The 15,279-nt window shown below is 45.5% G+C and overlaps 2 protein-coding genes across 2 annotated transcripts in view; both read left to right on the top strand.

Moving 5' to 3' along the window:
- Nucleotides 1-2,286: 2,286 nt before the first annotated feature.
- On the top strand, nucleotides 2,287-7,335 carry EPCAM (epithelial cell adhesion molecule). The gene is made up of 9 exons (XM_032185638.1): nucleotides 2,287-2,350; nucleotides 2,807-2,911; nucleotides 3,552-3,792; nucleotides 4,089-4,154; nucleotides 5,141-5,204; nucleotides 5,558-5,659; nucleotides 5,820-6,017; nucleotides 6,433-6,474; nucleotides 7,064-7,335. Exons 1-9 carry the CDS (start codon nucleotides 2,287-2,289, stop codon nucleotides 7,103-7,105), a joined length of 924 nt encoding a protein of 307 aa, XP_032041529.1. The 3' UTR covers nucleotides 7,106-7,335.
- A 5,304-nt stretch (nucleotides 7,336-12,639) lies between these two features.
- The window catches only part of MSH2 (mutS homolog 2), a 35,908-nt gene continuing 33,268 nt past the window's right edge, over nucleotides 12,640-15,279 (top strand). Inside the window, exons 1-2 of the mRNA XM_032183729.1 lie at nucleotides 12,640-12,682; nucleotides 14,458-14,706. Of these exons, the coding sequence (XP_032039620.1) occupies nucleotides 12,640-12,682; nucleotides 14,458-14,706 (292 nt within the window). The remainder of the gene's footprint in view (nucleotides 12,683-14,457; nucleotides 14,707-15,279) is intronic.

The following is a 15,279-nucleotide window of genomic DNA, read 5'->3' as shown; positions in this document are numbered from 1 at the left end:
TTGGCTTTCTAACGCTGATAGTTCAGGAAACACTTAATGTGTCACACTACAAGGCCAAAACACACTGCGATGGGCTTCTTCAGACCACACATATATCCAGGTTGAATTCAACCTTTAGACACTGTTTTTTGTACACTGACAATAAAGACTTGTCCAGTATTTGGAGGTGGTGGAAAAAGCAGCTTTACTTTCAGTAGTAGCCACTATGAGGTTTCAAGACTGCAGACTAAGGCTTGGTTTATTAATACTAGGCACAGAGGTTTACCTATCCCAAACAAGGGCCAGGGGAACAAGGATTAGCATGTGTTCACTCTGTCCTGTTTCTATAAAGTTACAATATTAAAACAAAACAAAAGGCAAAAGCCTATCATTAAGTGTACTGTTCCCTGTTTTTAAAGTCGATGTAGTTCAGCTTGGCAATTTGACATGACAGGGTAACTCCTCATCTTGAAAAAAAAACAATACATTTACACACAAAAAGAGATTTACCATAAGACAGGCATTTCTGAGCCTATTGATCCTGCTCATCTTTCTGCAGAATGCCATCATCTGACAGCAACAATGTGAAAAGTCCATGTGAGAGACTTTAAAAGTCTTTCCAAGTTTTCACTTCGCTAAGATGATGCTGTTAATTTGAGTCATTGAAAACTGTACCAGAAGAGTATTAATAAGCCACTCAAAACTGCAAGAAGAATTACAAAAAAAAATAAAATAAAAATGGAGAAGTCTCATTCAGACTGTACTAGGAGCAGACTTAGAGAACAGTCATTTAACTCAGACCCATCAGAGAGAGCTCATCGATTTCAGCGGGCCGTTGTGGACTACAGTAAATATGGAAACAGAGATGCAACACAGACTCAGCTCACATAGAGAAAAAATGGCACAGACCGCTAACCTGTGCTTACTTTCAGAACATGCAAAGGTTTTAAACAGTTTCATTAACTGAGATTTGCATGTAAAAGGAGTGGCAACGAGTTTGCATTGTACAGTGAATATCAACACTGGTAAGAGGAAGTTTCAACTGTCCTTGAAAATACCGATTTCTCATAAATGCGGGATGTCGTTGTTTTTCTCCTTTCCTAAAATAACTTAGTTTTCAGGACACTGGTATATCTTTCAGAAAGATTTTTTTAAGCTGAATTAATACATTCAGAAAAGATTCAGAAAAAAGGTGTAGCACACCTTCTTTTTGTTTTACATTTTGGCATCCCTTTTCCACTTGGGAGAGTAATTCTAAAGCCAGCAGCAAGCTTCCCTACCTTTCGTCTTCTGTAACATTGCCAGGGCTTTTGCACTACCTACAGTTTCACATGTTCCTGGTAAGCTGCACTGCTCAGGGACATGGTACCGAAGACTTTGATTTCTCAACGAGGAAAGTGCAGACAGTCCCGTGCCAGAGCGATTCGCTTCAGAGCAGTCCTAAAGGGGAGTAACCAAGCATATACAGTAGTGTTTTAGGGGGGGGTGGAAATAGGAGAACGATTCCTTGAGAAAGCGTGCTCTGCATAGACAGGTGCCTGTTTTTTTTTGCTAAACTAACTCCGGGATTATCGGGATTTCTGTTAAACGCTCATAGAAAAAGAGTTCAGCAGGCACCACCGAGCAGAATTAATCATTAAACATCGCTATCTACCGCTGCTCCTCGGCCCGACAGAGGGGGGCTGCGGGAGCAGGGGGTGGCAGCGCGACCGCCGGGGGGGGCACAAAACACCTCAGGGAGGGAACCAAAAGGGCGAGGCAGGGCCGGGGAACCCCGGACACACTCGGACACACTCGGACACACACACACACGCCTTCCCGGGACTTCTCCCGGTGACTAACAGTTTCTCCTCGTCGTCGGGGGCGGCTGCCTGCTGCCACCACCCCCTCCTCCCCCCGCCGGCCCGGGGCAGCGCGGTTTCGTCCCCTCTCCCTCCCTCCGGGCCGCACCTCGGGGCGCTCCCCTCGGCCGCCCCGGAAGGGGCTATATTTGGGCCGGGGCAGGGAAAGGGAGGGCGCTGAGCTCGGGCTCGCCCTGCTCCATCCAGTTTCGCCCAGGTGCGGGGGGGAGGGGGCGGTTTAACAACGCCCGGCTGCCCGGGGAGGAGGTGCCGCTGCCGCCCTCTGCGCCTCGCAGGTGTAACCGGAGCCAGGAGGGCGCGGCGCGGCCATCCCCTGCCGAACCTGTCGGGCGGCTCACATCGCTCCCCGCCGCGCACGCAGCGCTCTCTCTCCCTCTCTGTCCCCAAACCCGCTCCTCCGAGGCTTTCTCCCCGGCCTCTCCGCGCCCCACCGCCGGCCGAAGCCATGGAGCCGCTCCGCGGGGCTGCGCTCCTGCTGCTGCTCTGCGCCGCTGCCTGCGCCCAGAACGGTGAGTGCCTGCCCCGCGCCCCTCGTCTCGCCCCACGCCTTCCCCGCTAACCCCAAACGGGGCCCTCGACCCCCCTGAGGGCGACCCCGCTCGTTCCCCGCGGAGCCGCCCCCACGAACCGGGGCGGTGGGCGCCCCGCTCCGCCCGGCCCCTGGCAGCGCCACAAAATGGCGCCCCCGCCTCAGCGGGGGCTGCCCGCGGGCGGGAGGGTGCCCGGTCCGTCGTGTCCCTCTCCCCCGACGGCTCTCCCCACGGTTTGGGGTGCCCGGCAGCAAAAAAAAGGGCCGGAGCCGGTCCTGGGGCTTCGAGGGGAAAGTTCTCGCCCTACGCTGGAGCCGCGGGGCGCGTGGCTGAGGGTGAGGGGCGGCTGTGGCTCCCCTCCTCGCCCGCGGGGTCAGCCTCCGCCCGGCCTCGCCTTCGGGAGCATCTGCGCTCATGGCTGTGTGTCTCTTCCAGACTGTGTTTGCGAGAAAAACAAGCGTGTCACCGACTGCAGGTTGGTTAACGACGTCTGCCAGTGCAGCTCCATCGGCTCCGGTGTCACCGTCAACTGTGATACTCGTGAGTACAGCCCGCTTGTCCTCTGTGGGTTTTAACCTAGGAGCTCTCGCTACTATGGGGATCCTAAATAAAAGTGCCAGGTACCGTGTAAGAGGGGGGTATGTGACCCTGCGCAAAGAGCTCCTGGCAAATAACGACGGCAAGGGAAGGGAAGAAAGATTCTTCCTGGTCTTCTAGGTCAACTGGCGATGAACAATGAGCGCGTCTGATTCCTGCTGCGTAACTTATGTGCATGACTCCAGTTCCCTGATCTCTTTCACTATCTGATCCTTGCCTAACGAAAAGGATTTCTCAAACGTTAATTTTTTGCTTCCTTCTAAGCACATATCGTGACTTTTCCTATGAATTTATGGGTGAAAGAGCCTTTTCTAAAAGCCTTACTTCTTGGTTTGAGGTAGCCTGTAAATCTTTCTCTGGGCGGAAGAAACCGAAACTGCCTGGACTTCTGCATTTGGCTTCAGAAGCTGATATACTCCAAACCATATTGGCTTTATTTATTACCTACGTCTTTGGTGTCTGATCTTCCTTGAAATGGCTTCAAATGCAGTTGCTTCTGAAGTAACCATGTGGTTTTATGGAGTTTTGTTTTTGTGTGTGCATGGTCTGAAATCGTAAAATGTGACTTTCTGGTTATTTTTAGTGACATCAAAATGCTTGTTGATGAAAGCAGAAGTAAAAAGCACAAAATCAGGTCGTCGTGAAAAGCCAAAAGATGCGTTTGAAGATACTGATGGTCTTTATGATCCTGAGTGTGAAAACAATGGTGTCTTCAAGGCAAAGCAGTGCAATGGAACCACCTGTTGGTGTGTGAATACAGCTGGTGTTAGAAGAACTGACAAACATGACACAGACTTGAAGTGCAATCAATTAGTCAGAACAACGTAAGTCTTTTTAGCAGGGCGTGCTGTGACCTAAAAGCATTCCTGTATTAGGTTCTGCCTTACAGAGGATTTATCTGTGTGAGTGATACACTGGGACTGAATGAATGTGGAGTAATAAGTACTTGTTTACTGCCTTTTTCCTTTGGAAACAATGACATTTGTGGGGAAAAGGGAGGAGATATATATATATTTTTCCCCCTCTCACTGCTTCATTCACCTCCACCCCCCACATGGGATTAGATTCTTGGTGTACGCTGTTTATATGCATGTGTTTTTAAGAATATTCATTACTTCAGGTGGATCATCGTTAAAATGAAACATGCTGAAAGAGAAACTCCTCTGAACACTGAGTCTCTGAAGAAGTAAGTGACCTACTGTACTTCTAAACAACCAAGTGTTTAAAAGCATTGTCAAATGTGTGAACTAATTTCTTTGTAAGACTTGTAAGTGACCTATAGGTCCTTCATAAAGCTTGCTTTAATTTTATTGGAAATTAACGGTTTAAATGGAAACGAATCACCATCATTTTTAAGTGGAAATGTACCTTTTAATCAAGTCAAGATAGTAAAGGAGATAATCGGGTGAAACTGCTCAAAAATGAAACTGATGGAGAGATAGAGGAGGGACTTCATAAAAGAAGTAGGAGAAAAAACGTCAGGCTAGCTATATTTCTTGGCTTAAATAAAATTCTTCTTGTCAAAGGTCATATAGCAAGAAAAATGTGCTTGTAGCTGTGGGGTTTTTTTTGCTTATTGCTGGAACAGAAGTTTCTGCTGTATTTGTGAACTCTCAAAACTATTTAAAGTCTTTTGATCTTCACCAGTGCAGTAATTGTTTATTTTGCAGTAAGTGCAACTTCACTGTTGGGAATTAACAGAGCTCTGGTACCTCTTAATGAGTATGCTGGGCCTAGCTGGGGTGGAGTTAATTTTCTTTGTATCAGCCAATATAATGCTGTGTTAGACTGGTCACCAAAACAGTGCTGATAAGAATCAGTTAGTTATAGTGTAAAGGTCTTGTCTGTCTCTCCCTCTGCTGCCTCAGTGAGTAGGTTAGGGATGGGCAGGAGGTTGGGAGGGGAAACATCCAAGACAGCTGACCTGAATTGACCAACGAGCTATCCCAGATCATATAACATCATGCTCAGCAATAAATAAGGTTTGGAGAGGGTGGTTCCAAAGTAGCTATTGCTTGGAGACTGGCTTGCATAGGTGTCAGCTAGGGTCAATCCCCCACAAACAGACTTGGGGGTGGAGGTAGTGGGGGGTGTAAATTGTACTAGTTATCTAAAAAGTGATGTGTAAAAATACTACTGCTTTTAACAGTTGCGGTTTTAATATCCTTGTAGATTCTTCAAAGAAACAATTTCCAGACGTTATATGCTGAATGGGCGCTATATAGCCGATGTCACAGTAAGAAGCACATGTTTTATTTTGTGACTAATTCACTAAAAACTTTCAGTGACTTTGAAGTTTTGTTGCATAAAGTACGGATCTTAATGGAGGCTTGCAAAATAGCTTAACTTATTGAACACAAGCAAATAACTATCTGAATTGAAAAATTGCATGTCTGTCTTCCTAGTTCATGTATGAATTCACTTTGCTCTATCAAAAATGTGAAACTTGAATTGTTCTATAAAAACTTTGCTTTAGAAGTACCATAAACTTGATTGAGAATGTTACCTCAAGTCAGATTGTATTTTGCTGCATATTTAGTAGTTGGGTCTAAATTAACCCCTTTAATTCCATACTGTCTTCTTTCCCAGTATGAGAACCCTTACATTTTTATTGATCTGAAGCAAAATTCCTCAGACAAATCTGCTGGAGAAGTGGATATAGCTGATGTGGCCTACTACGTTGAAAAAGATGTAAGTGTCATGGGTAGAGTCTTCCAAAGACTAAATATGTATGGCATTGCGTTTGATGGTCATAGAATATTCTGGCAAAAGCAAGGTAAACTATTGTAATGCATAGAAGAATGCCTATTACAAGGTGAACTAGTAAGTCTCTTTTGTTATCTGTCCTTAGGTAAAAGGTGATTCCATCTTTCTTAACAACAGACTGAATGTCAGCATTGATAATGAAGTGGTACAGCTTGACAAAGCAGTAGCGGTCTACTATGTTGATGAAATAGCACCGGAGTTTTCCATGAAGTCTCTGACTCCTGGCGTCATTGCTGTCATTGTAATAGTGATAATAGCAATAGTTGCTGGAATTGTTGTTCTGGTAAGTTCTAACAAAGCTGCCAGGCAGGGTGGGTATCAGTGTAATTTGGGGAATAATACACCAAGGTAGTTGGATTCTGATAGAAAGTCTGCCTCTGTAAACTAGCTGTTTGTGGGCTTTCTTTGAGACTCTGGAGTAGAGAGGAATTCATGGATGGACTGTCACTGATTTGGGTTGTGACAGAAGGGTGTCACATGGAAAATGAAGTATTAGGAAAACACATTTAGGTGGAGGAAGTACCTGTCTTGCCTCCTGGTTTAAGGTAGTCAAGAGTGGCAGAGAGCCTGTTAAATCTGGAAGGATGGGGAATGGACAGTTTCAAGATCAGAGTGCCAAACAGATAAAGTGAAATGTAAATCAAGACTTAAACTTAACAATTAATCTGTCCTTCCTTTTACTCTTTCTTTCCCTACAGGTTCTCACAAGAAGGAAGAAAGGGAAGTACGTGAAAGCAGAGGTAATTTTTTTTGATGATATATGGGGGAATTTGGGGGAGGTTGGTTAGAACCTAAACTTAAAAGTTTCTGCGGGAGTTTAATAGCTTGCTTTGGGTGCTTCAGATATGTTGGAGTGTGGTGGGGGGGATTGAAATTTTGTAACCAGTTTAGATCTCTGTATAGTTCACCATGTTGGCTCTGCATGTTAGTTTCAAAGGCAACTGGCAATCTGATGTCTTTCCCAGGATTTGGGAGGGGGGAGGTGCTGGAGGCAAGTACTGTTTTTACATTTCTATAGCCAGGGCTGTGCAATCCACAGGAAGCACTGATAGTCTTGTTTTATTATGGAGATGTGGAGATCTTCAGGGGTCTTCAGCTTCAACTGCAAGGGCCTTGCAGTTCCTATTGATGTGCTACTTCACAATGGAATTGTGCTAAGGTGTATAGTGTTTCAGCCCCAGGTACAGAGTATTCCTAGAGGAATCCAAATTTTGTAGCTGACAATTACCTCTTGCTGATGAAAATCTGGAGTAAAGTTATTGATTTCTGGGTTCTCCTGTTAAGTAGCACAAATGTTGATGTTCCTCAACCTATTTCCTCCTCCCCCAGGTGAAGGAAATGAATGAAATGCATAGAGGACTGAACGCATAACTAAATCAGCTGAACACCAAGTAAGATTCAACCAAGAAGAAAACAAACAGTGGAGGCATGGATCTTAAGAGTTAATATTCCTTGTATGGGGAGGCAATTGTGCTTGCTTAATGATTGTTAAAACAAAGCCTAGACTGACAACCATGCTACTACTTTTACTATTTGTTGAGAGTTAAATCTTAAACATACAATTTTATTCAAGTCAAAGTTAACTACTACCCCCTGATTTTTGTAATGAAATGAGCTGTCAATTGCTGCTACTGGGCTTTTGAAACATAAACTTTTAATGGTTGTTTTAACCTTGTGGGAGTTTTTTGAAGACTTTTTTTTGTAGCCATGTCATGAATATTTGGCTCATGTATAAGTAACTGAACATGGCTTTGTTTTTATGACTATTTGTACATATTTGAACTTACTGTAAGTTTTTTTTTTTTATGACAAACTAATAAAACTTTGAAACAGGCTTTTAATTATTCCATGTTGAAATGATGATTTGGTAAACTATCATGCTTTTCAATTCAGTAGTGTAATGCTTAAAGCAAGCAATCTTAGAATAGGTGAAAATATTTCAGAAGCTCAAATAACAGGTATCTAATTTCTTGATAGCCTGAATCTTTTTCTTTAAAGTAAATTTAATGCTTTATTTTCCACTACCCATGTGCAACAGGAGTGAAATGATAATGTGGATTGATTGTATTAAAAAATAAACATGCTCTGAACATAGTAATTTCAGGAACCTGTAGACTGCTCTTTCAAGTGGTGTGTATGGATTTGTAATAAAACAAGCCTTTAATAAGGGGTAGGTGGAGAGTGTTGGCAACTGATCTCAGAGCTGGAAAAGAGCTAGAGCTCTTACACCGTTCACAGACTCAGTTTCTGTTTTTATTACTGTTTTGTGTCATGGAGTCCGACCAGACTTTAAAAGGCTATCTACCTCCCTAAGCTTGGCATAAAATAGTTTGCTTTGGCAGTCAATAATCCTATGTAATGTATACTAGCTAGCATGTAAATAGATGGTCCATCCAGCATCTGATTTATAAAGGAAATGCTGTAACTCCTGTTGCCAAAGAAATAATGAGATACAAGATAAGGAATGGAATGACAAATCTGTTTATTAATGCAATGTTTTTGTTCCCCCTCCCTAAAACAGGAAAAGTAGGCTAAACTGCATACTGTGTTCATAAAATTAAATGTGGAACATAGCCTATTAGAGAGCTTGTGTATGTATGTCCCCAGCTTACAACAAGGAAGTTGACTGTAATTATGTTATAGGTCACCAGTATACCTTCTGCTTTCAGACAACATGGTAGCTATCATGTTTGTGTTAGTTACTGTGTTAGATGTTGAAAATGCAGGCTTGTTACTGGTGCTGATCATTTCTTCAAGGTTTCTATCACCTAGTGCTATGAACACAGGTGCACTGAGCTGCTGCAGCCCACGGGTTTGGCCAAATTTTGGTAAGCAGAGGCATTCCCATCAGTTTGCTCTGTCAAGCTGCTGGGCTTGCTAAGCACAAAAATCTAGTTGTAGGGAATTTACAGGAATGCCTTTCTGCCTTTTGGTGGGTGTATGGTTGGTGACAATTTCTACAGGGCATTCTCTCTTTGCCAGTACATGCCACTCCCTTTCTTCCATGGTGTAAAGGCAATCTGCTGAGCCATGCTAAATTTAATACTATTTTATAAGCTGTTAAATGAAGTCTAGTTTTCAGTAAGGCTGTCTTTTGTTGAGTCACGTGCAATCTTATATTTTCTTTAATGTCTACAATATGCCATCATTACCATGCCTTTCTTCTCCCCATGGATATGCCAGTTTTTCCTCTTCTCCCTAGACTCCCCATCCCTTTTTCATGCTCTATTTTTGGCCTGTGGGATGGGAAGAGGTGCCATGTGCTGTGGCTGAGCTGGTGCTACACATGTGCTGACTTGACTGGTATGTGCCTGCTGTGTGGCATGGAGGTTGTCCCAGTTTGTTCAAAAACATTTTTTTTCTACAGCAGAGGAAGGCATTTTGATATATTTTTTTTTTTTTTTCAGATTGATTTTACCGTGTCTGTTTCTAAAGTCAGTTCCTATGGTACAAGTAAACTGCTGCTTACCTCAAAACAGCTGTTAATTACAACTGATTGAGTAGTGGGCTTTTCCCTGGTTTCCTAAGTACTTTTATTGATCTCTATAGGTTTTTGTTTTGTCCTGTTTTGTTTACTAAACACTACTTGTGTAATACAGCTGCATGGGAGTGTATATGTATGGAGAAATGGAAAATAATAAGGGTGAAAAGAGCTGTTCTGCTGTGTTTTATAACTTTCTGTATCTAGAGAAGGCTAATGTACTGAATTTTTATTAAAAAAAAAAAAAAGCCAATATCAGTGTGGTGGTTTTACTCTGGTAGACAGTTGAGCTATGCTGTGACTGCTTTCTCACTTCCCCCCCTCAAAGGAAAAGAGGGAGGAAAATATGATAAAAAGTGCTCAAGGGTTGAGATAAGGACAGGGACATCACTCAGCAGTTACTGTCACGGGCAAAACAGACTCAGCATAGGGGGAATCTAGAAATTATCTGTTATTAAGAAGCTAGAGAAGTGAGAAACAAACTAAAACTAAGAACATGGGGAATGAGGGGGAGTTGGGGCTTTGGTCAGTCCCTGATGCTTTATCTCTGCTTCTCCTTCCCAGTCACTCTCTGCCCCTGCTTCACATGGGGACAGGACGCTGTCCTTTCCCAGCTGAGCCTGCGGGGGCTTCCCATAGGCAGCAGCTCTTCATGCACTGCTCCCACATGTCTCTGTCCCACAGGGTCCATCCCCCAGGAGCAAACTGCTCCAGCACGGGTCCCCCGCAGGTGGCAGCTCTCTTCAGACCCCCTGCGCCTGCGTGGGCTCCTCTCCACGGGCTGCAGCTCCGACCCAGGGCCTGCTCCTGCGGGGGCTCTCCATGGGCCGCAGCCTCCTCCAGGCCACATCCACCTGCTCCACCGGGGGCTCCTCCACCCATGGGGGGGCTGCAGCGTGGAGATCTGCTCCATGTAGGACCCATGGGCTGCAGGGGGACAGCCTGCTCCACCAGGGGCCTCTCCCTGCACAGCCCGCAGGGGAACTGCTGCTGCCTGCCTGCAGCACCTCCTGCCTTCTGCACTGACCTTGGGGGCTGCAGGGCTGCTTATCACTCCTCCGTCTCCCAGCTGCTGTTGTCCAGTATTTTTTCTTTTCTTTTTCTTCAATCTGTGCTCACAGAAGCATAAACAGCATTGCTTACTGGCTCAACTCTGGGCAGCAGCAAGTCCCTTGTGGAGCTGGCTGAAACTGGCCATATCTAACATGGGGCAACTTCTGGATTTTTCTCACAGAAGCCACCCCAGTAGCTCTCTGCTACCAAAACCTTGTCATATAAACCCATGACAATCAGATAATGTCAACTCTATGCATAGGCATATGATGTTTCTTTACAGAGCACTTTTGAACTGCTGGCAAAATTGTTATGGGAAAATGCTAAGATATTAAATAGCAAAATATTAAGCATTCTTTATTGCAATACTTCAAAAGTTGTCAGCAAAGTTAAAAAGCAATTTTCTATTGCATCTGGTTTTGACAAAGTAAATATTTTAATAATTTTATGTGCTTAATTCATTAACTTCCTTCAGTGAAGGAGCATGTTTCCTAAATCTAAAGTTCTACACAATGTTGTGATACCACATTCCTTCTCTTTTAATGTACAGGACATAAAGGCCAGACTGTAGATTTGTTAAATAATCTGAGAATGAACGAAAGAGATATTTATCTCAGTTTGTATGTACAACATGGGAAAACAGTGCTTGTATAGGCAGGTGCGGATCTATTAGTTTCTTATGAGTGATGCTAGTATGCATTTATATATGTAATATATTAACATTATTATTATTGCTGAGCAAAATTAAATAAATGCTTATGCAAAACTAATGAGAGACTTTTTAGAAGAGGACATGCAAATAACAGGCTTGAGAAAACATGACCAATAAAGGTCATAAAAATTTCTTACAAAGATGTATGTAATCCCTAAGCATAGTTTCCACGACTACAAAGTGAAGGCACAGTGTACGTAGGGTCTGTTGATGATAGCATGCCTGTTACCCTCATCAACAACCATAATAAATTTGGTAAGACAAATAGCACTCTTCCTGAAATGTATACATGTATTTGCATCTTTACCTTTTGGACGTTGATTGCCGTAAAACACAGAGGCTTTGAATTATAGACTACTTGAAGTAGCCCTGCAAAAAAAAATATAGGTAACTAAAAATGCTAGTAGCTCTGCTGCCCCAACTTTACAACTGATACTGAATTTTAGCAACCTCCATCCGAGACTGCAGTTTGGCGTTACAAAGATCCATTGTTAGGCATACAGGTAGTCAGGCATGCTGTAGAGAGGCTCACACACAGGGAATAGTGGGTTCATCTCCACAGGAGTTTTATGGACTTTTTAAAAACCCTTTGTTCTTATTTCTTAACAGTGCAATGGCAGACACACAAGGGAGAAGGTGGTAGATAAAGGAGGTGATGTATAATGTTAAAGGCAACGCTTATCAAGTTACAGCATGTAAAAACTTGATACATTTAAGATGTTTTTGTTTTCCCTCTATTAAGCCCTAAATGCACTGCAGAATCCTTACACATTCAGGTGACTGCAGAGTAGAGGGATGGCTGTGGCAAGTTGGTCTGAATAAAAAACTGCATACAAGAAAGTTAAAAGGTCCTTTACAAGGTAACAGCCACATTTTCTGTTTTCCAGCTTACATTAACAAACTATTTTTATCCCATTAATATTATCTCAGACCTCTGTTGCACTGTATGTGTGCGCACATACATACACCAGTCACAAAATTTTCTGGTGACATCCCTAAAAATTCAAAAGTATGATTGCTGCCACTGATCACCGTTGAATACTAATTAACTGTTAGTGAAACAGGATTTATTTTTTTCAGTGTTTAAAGGGCATCCATTTTCTTAAATGAAAAAAAAAAAAAAGTATGAAAATTTCTGTGTACACTCATTATGCATAAAAAGGCAACAAAAGTAACGAAGGTCTAGATTCGCATATGTTTACCATCCACCACGTGCCTAACAGCTACACTCCTCATCCCTCCTGGTGTACAAGAGAGAAAGCAGCAAGATTTCTGCTAGCAACAGCATGAGGAAACAACCACCTTTCCTAATAGGCTGATGGTCTACAGTCAGACTTGTGTGGATCAGCCAGTGTGCAGAACACAGGGGTTAAAGAAATAGCCAAAGCTCAGAGGAAAGGTGAAGCTCAAAGGATCCAGTGAAATATTGTAGAGCAGATGTCACGGCATGAAAGTTTCTCATGAGCTGTGCTCACCACAAAGAACGCTCATGGCAGGTTTAGGTGGTGGCTTTCTGTAAATGGGAGACTGCAGTTCCGCAGAGCTGCCTGGAGCAAACTGCTGAAGGAGGTGTAACTAGCCCAGAAGAGTGAGAATGAAGCACTTCAACATACAGCAATTACAGCTTAACAGGCGTTATTATCTCTTTTGAAGGTGGTAATGAGGTTCCTTGAGCTCATCTCCTCTCCAGATGTTCATAAAAGTATGTTTTTTGTTTTGTTTTGTTTGTTTTTAAATCTTCTTGTGCCATTATCTGCCTTATCCATACTCACCTGTATGTACAAAGAGAAGTAATCCCATCTATTTTGGGCTGATGTGGTTTTATCACCTCACTTCTGGCGTTACAATTGCCTTTCAGAAGGCTACCTGTTTGCTGAATGGTAGTTATTTAGGCCTAATTTTTCTACATAAGCACAGCCTCAAGCAAACAATTTTGGTGCAGGGGAATATTAGGCTAGGTGGTTTAGCTCTTCTGAAAATATGTTTTGGAAAAGTACACTTACACATACTGAAAATAAATCCAATTGCCCCTCAAGAAAGATGCTGATTTTATAATTGTTCAGGACATAAGAGGAAGATTTGGAGCTACAGCAAAGCTGTCAAGGTTCTGGTAAGATACTTACAGCAATGCCACCACATTTATAACTGAAAATGGGTCTCCAATTGTCTCATTAATTGAAATGAAGTAGTCATCTGTACCATAACCTGATGGGACAGGAGGGACAAGGTGCCTGTCCCTCCTATTTAGGAGGAAAGGCTGAGGAGAGTGCTGGTGTGAGGAAAGCCGTTACCTCAGGGGCATGGCGCTGGTGTTTGGGACAGGAGGGCTGAGGTGCCCCTGAGGGGAGAGGCGGCTCAGGGGACGCTGTGCAGGAGCAGGGCAGCGGGGGTTGTGGTGGGAGAGGCTGCAGTGCTTCTTGTGAGGGAACAGCCAGGGCCAGGTGGGATGGATGGAGGGGAGAGGGCTGAGGTGAGGGAAGCTAATGTAGGGTGGAAGGAGGAGGAAAGCAGTGGGAAGCGAACAATGGGAGTCAGAAACAAGAAAGGGTAAGGACGTAGGCAAGAACTAGGACATAGGACTGCTTGAGCGAGTCCAGAGAAGGGCGACGAAGCTGGTGAGGGGTCTGGAGAAAAAGTCTTGCGAGGAGCGGCTGAGGGAGCTGAGCTTGTTCAGCCTGGAGAAAAGTAGGCTCAGGGGTGACCTTATCGGTCTCTACAGATACCTCAAAGGAGGCTGTAGCGAGGTGGGGGTTGGTCTGTTCTCCCACGTGCCTGGTGACAGGACGAGAGGGAATGGGCTAAAGTTGCACCAGGGGAGTTTTAGGTTGGATCTTAGGAAGAACTTCTTTACTGAAAGGGCTGATAGGCATTGGAACAGGCTGCCCAGGGAAGTGGTGGAGTCACCATCCCTGGAAGTCTTTACAAGACGTTTAGATGTAGAGCTTAGGGATATGGTTTAGTGGGGACTGTTAGTGTTAGGTCAGAGGTCGGACTCGATGATCTTGAGGTCTCTTCCAACCTACAAATTCTGTGATTCTGTGAAGAAATGCTGAGATATTTATTCAATTCTAAGATGCATTTTGACTGTGGGCGATCAGACGCAGATGACTGAACTGGGACATAAGAATCATGATGTGGAACTGACTGGAAAAAAAAAATACATAAAAGCAATGCCAAACACCCAAGTGCTTTCTTTTCACCCCAAGGTGCGCCCGGGGCTCCGGGACACCATCTTGCCGGGCGTTTTACGCCAGCTCCAGGCCCCCCACCCGCGCTCTGCGCGCCGCAGCCCCCTGCAGGCAGGGCGGGGCCGGGCCGGGAGCTGAGCTACCCTTCAGCGGCTGCCCGCGGCGAGGCCGTGACGCGCTGCCAGAGCCGGGCGGCGATTGGCTGCTGGCGGTGGGGCGCGTGCGCTGCTGGCGGGGCGGTGCGCGCGCGGTGGCGGTTGGCGGGAGGCAGCAGCAGCAGCAGGAGCAGGGGTAGCAGCAGCAGCAGCAATGGCGGTGGAGGCGCCGCGGGAGGCAGCAGCGGCGGTGTGGCCGGAGGGCGCGGGCGCCGAGGCGGGCTTCGTGCGCGCCGTGCTGTCGCTGCCCGAGAAGCCCGACACCACCGTGCGCTTCTTCGAGCGCGGCGACTACTACACGGCGCACGGCGCGGACGCGCGGCTGGCCGCCAGGGAGCTCTTCCGCACCCGCGCCGTCATCCGGCAGCTGGCGGGCGCCGCGGGTGCGTCACGGCCGGGCTGGGGGGGGGCTGGAGCTGCCGTTGAGGTCCGTTAGGGACCGTTGGGGACCGTTGGGGTCCGTCCCGTCACGTTGTGGCCGGTTCGGAGGCCGGGGGCCTCCTCCCGGCCTGGGCGCTTGTGGCCTCGCTGCGTGGAGGTGGCGGCCCGCTGGAGGCCGCGGCGTGTGGTGCGGGGGAATGGGAGGCGAGGAGAGGTCTCCGGGCTTTTGTGTCTGATCTGGTTCGCCGCTGCTTCAAAGCAAGCGTAAATAAACGCGAATCTGTTTTATTTTCCAGCCTCTCGCTGCTTTGAAATGATAATTCTCCGTCGTTCTGGGTAGGGTGTACGTCACTGTTAACGTAGGAAGGGACCTACAGCAGACAGCGTGCTTCTGTTTACACCCTGCTTACACACACCCCTCCCCATAAGCTCACATCACACAGCCGTCAGATGCGGATGACAGCTGGCCACAATAAACACCATTTATTAACATTAGAGCACTGTCAGGTTTCCATTTGTGGAGGTGATTCCATGACATCTTCTGCGATAGCTGAGGACTGGGCTCATGTAGTTGT

Source organism: Aythya fuligula, chromosome 3, assembly GCF_009819795.1.
Source record: "Aythya fuligula isolate bAytFul2 chromosome 3, bAytFul2.pri, whole genome shotgun sequence".
Taxonomy (NCBI): Eukaryota; Metazoa; Chordata; class Aves; order Anseriformes; family Anatidae; genus Aythya; species Aythya fuligula.
The sequence above is the reverse complement of the archived record's forward strand: the minus strand, read 5'-3'. Positions and strand labels throughout refer to the sequence as shown.